This window comes from Glycine soja, chromosome 18, assembly GCF_004193775.1.
Source record: "Glycine soja cultivar W05 chromosome 18, ASM419377v2, whole genome shotgun sequence".
Lineage (NCBI taxonomy): Eukaryota > Viridiplantae > Streptophyta > Magnoliopsida > Fabales > Fabaceae > Glycine > Glycine soja.
The window spans coordinates 18,869,736-18,877,196 of NC_041019.1; the positions used below are offsets into that span (position 1 = coordinate 18,869,736).

At 43.7% G+C, this 7,461-nt stretch overlaps 1 protein-coding gene across 1 annotated transcript; it reads left to right on the forward strand.

The window, feature by feature from the left end:
- Positions 1–2,239: 2,239 nt before the first annotated feature.
- LOC114397050 lies at positions 2,240–3,205 on the forward strand. The gene has a single exon (XM_028359181.1). The coding sequence runs from the start codon at positions 2,240–2,242 to the stop codon at positions 3,203–3,205; it is 966 nt and encodes a 321-aa protein (XP_028214982.1).
- The last annotated feature ends 4,256 nt before the right edge of the window (positions 3,206–7,461 follow it).

Sequence of the window (7,461 nt, forward strand, 5' to 3'; positions counted from 1 at the left end):
AGTTGCTCATGAACTCCGAACCTCATCAGGCGTTGTTGGTCAAAATTTTGAATGAGGCCCATGTAGCGCAAGACATATCAGTAGAGGGCTTCGGGGGCATAGTAAACAACATCACTGCAAACAATTACCTGACTTTTGCCGACGAGGAGATACTAGTTGAGGGCAGGGGGCACAACAAGGCTTTGCACGTGTCCGTCAAATGCATGGACCACATAGTGGCCAAAGTACTCATTGACAACGGCTCTTCCCTTAATGTCATGCCCAAAACTACATTAGGTAGGCTGCTATTTGACGCATCGCACATGAGGCCAAGCTCCATGGTGGTAAGGGCTTTTGATGGTAGCCGGTGTGACATGAGAGGAGAGATCGATCTCCCTATTCAAATTGGGCCACACGCTGCCAAATAACCTTCCAAGTAATGGACATAAACCTCGCCTATAGTTTCCTACTAGGTCGGCCTTGGATCCATTCTGTTGGGGTGGTCCTGTCAATGTTGCAGAAGAAATTGAAGTTTGTGGTGGAAGGACAACTGGTTATAGTGTCAGGGGAAGAAGATATACTAGTGAGTTGTCCATCCTCTACACCCTATGTGGAAGCTGTAGAAGAGTTGTTGGAAACATCTTTTCAAGCGCTAGAAATTGTGAACAATGCTTATGTTGAAGCTCCTCCAGTGCAACCACGTTTATCTAGTGCCTCCTTGATGGTGGCCCGAGTTATGTTGAGGGATAGGTATGAGCCCGGAATGGGTTTAGGCCAGAATGGTGATGGCACGACAAGCTTGGTGAGGTTCATTGAAAATCGTGGAAGGTACAGTCTGGGTTATGAGCCTACACATGCCGACAAGAGAAGCATTGCCTTAGAAAGGAAAGAAAGAAGCCTAGCCCATTTACAAGGGCAGGGACCACAAATGGAGAGGGTCCCTATCTGCCACATTAGCAAAAGCTTTGTCAGTGCGAGATGGATGCATGAGAATCGGGTTGCTATGCTAGATGAAGAAACCGACCTAGAGCAGCCAAGTTGGGTGCAGCCGTGCTCCCCGAGTTTCGAATTGAAGAATTGGCGGATCGTGGAGCGACCCGAGATTTCGGTGCCAAATCCAATGTAATCCAGTAGTTCAAACCCTATTGCTAGGCCTAGGCTTTAGGGTCTGCTCCTTTTTTTAGGCGTGTTTTCTTTAAATGTTCCAGTGATTTTAATATACGACCTTCTTTATTGATATGATCCTTCTCGCACTTTCGCCCATTTCATTTTTTTCTGCATATTTATTTTTTGTTGCGATTAAATGATTTACTACAGATCCAATGCTGAGTCCTGTGGGAGTAGCGATATCGAGGACCCAGACATCGACTTTGAGCGGCCAATAAGTCAAGCAGAGGAGGAGGAAAATGAAGATTGGGGACTTCCCCCGAATTTGAGAAAAATGATGGAGCAAGAAGAAAGGGAGGTGAAGCCGCACCAAAAAGAGACAGAGGTTGTGAACTTAGGCATTGGCGGAGAGAAAAAGGAGGTCAAGGTCGGCACTTGTATGTCCACAAAGGTCCGAGATGAGTTGGTGATTCTGTTACAAGACTACCAAGACATCTTCGCTTGATCTTACCAAGATATGTCTGGTTTAAGCTCACCATTTGAGGCAGTATATGTTGAGTTACACTACTTGGTTGGTGTCCAAAATGGATCCCATCAAGTACATCTTTGAAAAGCCCACTCTCACTAGAAGGATAGCTCGGTGGCAGGTTCTGTTGTCAGAATTTGATATTATCTACGTCACTCAGAGGGAAATAAAGGGGAGTGCCTTGGCGGATTATCTAGCTCAACAACCCATTAATGATTATCAGCCTATGCATCCAGAATTTCCTGATGAAGATATCATGACCTTGTTTGAGGAGGAGGTCGAACATGAGGACAGGGATAAGTGGATTGTGTGGTTTGATGGTGTGTCTAATGCACTAGGCCATGGGATAGGGGAAGTATTGGTTTCCCCAGATAAACAATATATACCTTTCATGGCTAGGTTGTGCTTCGACTGCACAAACAACATAGCGGAGTACGAGGCATGTGTGTGCTAGGATAGCATGACGAATCCAAAAAAAGAGAACGGGCCATCTACTACCTGAGTAAGAAGTTCACATCGTGCGAGATGAACTACTTTTTGCTAGAGAGAACGTGTTGTGCCTTGTTTTGGGAAGCTCACCATTTGAGGCAGTATATGTTGAGTTACACTACTTGGTTGGTGTCCAAAATGGATCCCATCAAGTACATCTTTGAAAAGCCCACTCTCACTAGAAGGATAGCTCGGTGGCAGGTTCTGTTGTCAGAATTTGATATTATCTATGTCACTCAGAGGGAAATAAAGGGGAGTGCCTTGGCGGATTATCTAGCTCAACAACCCATTAATGATTATCAGCCTATGCATCCAGAATTTCCTGATGAAGATATCATGACCTTGTTTGAGGAGGAGGTCGAACATGAGGACAGGGATAAGTGGATTGTGTGGTTTGATGGTGTGTCTAATGCACTAGGCCATGGGATAGGGGAAGTATTGGTTTCCCCAGATAAACAATATATACCTTTCATGGCTAGGTTGTGCTTCGACTGCACAAACAACATAGCGGAGTACGAGGCATGTGCCCTTGGGATCCGAGCAGCGATCGACTTTAGGGTCAAGTTAGTCAAGGTATACGGGGACTCAACATTGGTGATTCATCGGTTGAAAGGTGAATCGGAGACCAAAGACCACAAATTGGTGCCTTATCAGGCTTACATCAAGAAATTGATGGAACTCTATGATGACATATCATTTCATCACATTTCTAGAGAGGAAAACCAGATGGGCGGCGCCTTTGCCACTCTGTCGTCCATGTTCAAAGTGAGCCATCACGGAGATTTGCCATACATCAAGTTCAAATGTCATGGTGAGCCTGGACATTGCTGTTTGATAGAAGAAGAGGAGGATGGTAAGTCTTGGTACTTTGATATCAAACGATACATTAAAGACAAGGAATACCTGCCTGAGGCCTCTGACAATGACAAGAGGATGTTACGAAGGTTGGCGGTCGATTTCCTCCTGAGTGGAAATATCTTGTACAAAAGAAACCATGACATGGTGTTGCTTTGGTGTGTGGATGCAAGAGAGGCTGAACAAATGCTAGTAGAGGTGCATGAGGGATCCTTTGGTATGCATGCCAATGGACATGCCATGGCCTGAAAGATTCTGAGGGCGGGATATTACTGGCTCACTATGGAGAACGATTGTTGCGTCCATGTGAGGAAATGCCATAAGTGCCAGACCTTCACTGGTAATGTTAATGCTCCGCCTATGCCATTGAACGTCTTGGCAGCACCGTGGTCATTCTTAATGTGGGGCATAGACATGATCAGGGCCATCGAACCCAAGGCTTCAAATGGGCATCACTTCATCTTAGTCTCCTTTGATTACTTCACCAAATGGGTGGAAGCAGCTTCATATGCTAGTGTGACTAGGAATGTGGTGATTAGATTCATTAAGAAGGAGATAATCTGCAGATATGGGTTACCCAAAAAGATCATCACCGATAATGCCACCAATTTAAACAACAAGATGATGAAGGAAATGTGTGAGGGCTTCAAAATCCAACACCATAATTCCATGCCTTATCCCAAGATGAATGGGGCAGTTGAGGTTGCCAATAAGAACATCAAGAAGATCGTTCAGAAGATGACCATATCACACAAGGATTGCCATGAGATGCTCCCTTTCACACTGCATGGTTATCGAACTTCTATACACACATCTACTGGGGCAACCCCGTTCTCTTTGGTGTACGGGGTGGAAGTTGTGCTCCCGCTTGAGGTAGAGATTCCTTCTTTAAGAATCCTAGCAGAGTCAGGATTGGAAGAAGCAGAGTAGGCCCAGGCATGCTTTGACCAATTAAATCTTATCGAGGGTAAGAGATTGGCTGCCATAAGTCATGGGCGACTATATCAGAGCAGAGTGAAAAATGCTTTTGACATAAGAGTGCCCCCACGTAAGTTCAGCGAGGGGGACCTTGTTCTGAAGAAGATATCACAGGTTCAAAAAGATCACCGAGGTAAATGGGCCCCAAACTATGAAGGACCGTTTGTGGTGAAGAAAGCTTTCTTGGGAGGAGCGTTGTTGCTCACTGACATGGAATATGAAAAGCTGCTTTCGCCTGTGAATTTTGACATTGTCAAGTGATATTACGTGTAATACTTGGGGCAATTCAAAGGCTCAATATTTGGACCTCCTCAAGGACTCATTAGGATCTCCACGTCTTAAGTTTTTTTTGTAAACAATAATCGCAACATTAATAAATATGGATTAATGATTTGCATCTCTCCTTCTAGTGTTGTTCCTTTGTACTTTTATTGTCGTTGGGAATGATCGTACACTCTCGGTTTTGCTCACTCTCACAATCGGTATTCTGGAGTCATTCGGCACGTTCAGCGGGGGTGTCGTAAGCGTTAAGTAAAATTGAACACGACAACGAAAAAGAAAACCACAACACCTGTTTAATTATTATCTTTAATGTTTGATCATAAACATGCATTCATCTGCATCTTATCATCAAAGTATCTTGCAAATGGGAAAATGAATGAAGAGTCATTTTGGGTGATGGTCAGCACCACACCAACTTGGGTAAGTCTAGGGGCAAGTGGAAAGGTGATACGAGCATCGCATAGTATTTTTTCACATTTGCATGTTAACACTTTCATTGTCAAAGCATTAGGGCAGGTGCCAACAGGTGCTAGGTCCATGATCAGAGTTACTCACGATCAAGGAAATAAGGTAGGGAGGATGAGATGGCAAAGCCCCGACCACAACCCCGCATCCAGCTAAAGACGTTAAAGAAGCGCTCCAAGGAGGCAACCTAGTATTTCTAAAACTTTGCTCTTTAATTCTATGTTTTTATGCTTTCCGTCGCGAGTTAAGATCGTTCTTTTTCTCGAATTTATCTCATGAATTCACCTAAAGCTTGCACATAGTTATAAGGTTTAGAAGGGAAATACATATAATAATAATAATAACAAAAAACAATCAAAAGCCTCCTAAGGACCTACAAGGAACCACCATTGGTAGCAGCATCAAGCCTCCTTTGTGCACCTTTGTTTCATTTTTTTCGCATTCCTTTCATCCCACGCAAGTAAGTGCCATCTCCATCTAATTTTAACTCTTCCTTGTGATGTTTAGTGCTTTGTTTGTTGTTTTCTTTGCAATACTTGTGAGATGAGTTATGTGTAAACCCATGACTAAATGCTTTGATTGATGGTTGTATTGGATGGCCCTATGCCTATCCTTGCTTCTTTTACAAATTTGCATGTCATGTTGCTTCGCATCTCTCATTTATACATGTTTTAACATGCACACACCAATTGTTTGATGAAATGTTGCAATGGTTGTTCTATGTGTTATTTTGAAGTTTGAATAGGTAATGATCTTTACACATGTCCAGTGATCATTTTAGGTGTATGATCAACTTAGGTTGATAGATTAAATGTCAAGAGCATGAGCTAAGCTTGGAATTTTAGACATTGCTTTGGATGCAAATACATGAGTCACATGAATGCTTAAAATTGTTTGGATTGAATTGGCCTAGTTGTTTGGTTAAACTTGTTGCAGTAGGGTGGGTACATTGCACATGAATTGTTATGGAATGCCAAACCCTTTCTCTCAAAATAATACACACTGAGTTGTGATTATTATTAGTTGTATGGTAACACATACAATTAGTAAAAACCGCACAAAATTGATTGACTTCTTGGTTGCTATACTTGGAATAACTGAAATAATGGTTATGTATTTCATGCAAAATAATTTTTATGCTAAATATTAGTTGGATGTGTCTTTGTAGGTATGGCTCCGAAGAAGCTTTCTACTAAAAGGGCCAAGAAGGCCACCGCAAAGGAGGGATCCAGTGCGGCCCCGCAATTGGAGATTGAGTTTGACAGACACCATTTCTAAAGCAAGGAGCATCAGTGCCATTTCGAAGCGATTATGGATTGGTCTTTCCTCAAAGAAAGACGGGTCCAGCTAGCAGAAGGAGAGTACCCAGAATTCCAGGCGGAGGTCGCCAGGAGGCATTGGATCCAGCTGATAGAGCCCAAGGCTAAGTATGACCCTGAGATAGTCATGGAGTTCTACGCAAACGCCTGGCCCACTGAAGAAGGAGTTATGGATAAGTGCTCCTGGGTGTGGTGCCAATGGATTCCCTATAATGAAGATGTTATCAACCAATTCCAGGGCCATCCATTGATCTTGGAAAAGGGACAACATTGTGAATACGCTGAAAGAATAAGCCAGGTATCAGGTTTTGATGAAGAGGCCATAGGCCAGAAGCTACTGTGTTCCCCGGGATAGGATTTTGCACGGAGAGTGACAAGGAGGCGAGTGCAGATCATGCGCACTAGCATGACCACTGTGACCCAGATTTGGATGACACTTCTACTCAGCAACATCCTTCCCAGTGACCATAATTCTGATCTCCCGCTTCCTAAATGACAGTTGGTCTACGCTATCCTGACCCAGATCAGTGTTCATGTAGCACAGCTTATATCGGATGCCATCTACTAATTTGTAGGTATTGCACCTCCGAGACACCCAGTGGACCTAGAGAAGTCCAACACAGCACTTGTATTTCCAGCATTGATCATAGGCCTCTGCCAGTTCTACGGGTTACCGGTCACTCCCATAAAGCTCATCCGGCCCCCCCATTAACAGGGCCTTCATTGAGAAGTATTGCATGCCAAGGCAGGCACAACAGCCGAGGCAGGATCAGCAGCATCAGATGGACCACCACCACCTCCACATCATCCATCGTCTCTAAAGTCCATCTCAACTCACATGCAAAGGATGGAGCTCCAGCTGCACGCGTACATGCAGCATTTGGCTGACCAGCAAGAAGCCAACCATAGGGGCCAGGTGCAGTTGAATGACTACTTCTACCAGTATACACTACATTAGCAACGCCAAGACCCCAACCCTTACTCGTGGCCTACTCCCGAGCAATTCAGAGCCACTATCGCATGGCCTAGGGACAGGCCTAATTTTCAGGGAGGTACAGGTGCCACAGAGGCCCAAGGAGATGAAGAAGGAGCTGAGGAGGATGGAGATATGGCAAATGTGATGGATTTCTTCCTTTGAGGAGACTGAGCCTCCCGACCAGGACCTTCTAAATTTGTGAACTTGTCTTTATCTTATTTATCGCTTTCAGTACTTTGTTATGTTATTTTGTTGTGATGATTGTTTGAAACAAAAAAAACCTGAAAGAACTTACGCGTGGTTTCATTTATTTTCGCGCGCCTTTTGATTTTTGATAGTTTAGTCTCAGATTACAACTTTGTCTAGGTTTCAAACTTTTCCTAAAAACTAACATGTTTTTTTAAAGGAAACAATCACCAGCATTCTTCGAAAATTTTGTAGATCAAAACTCAACAACAAGGGTTTTTGAAAAAATGTGTATCTTG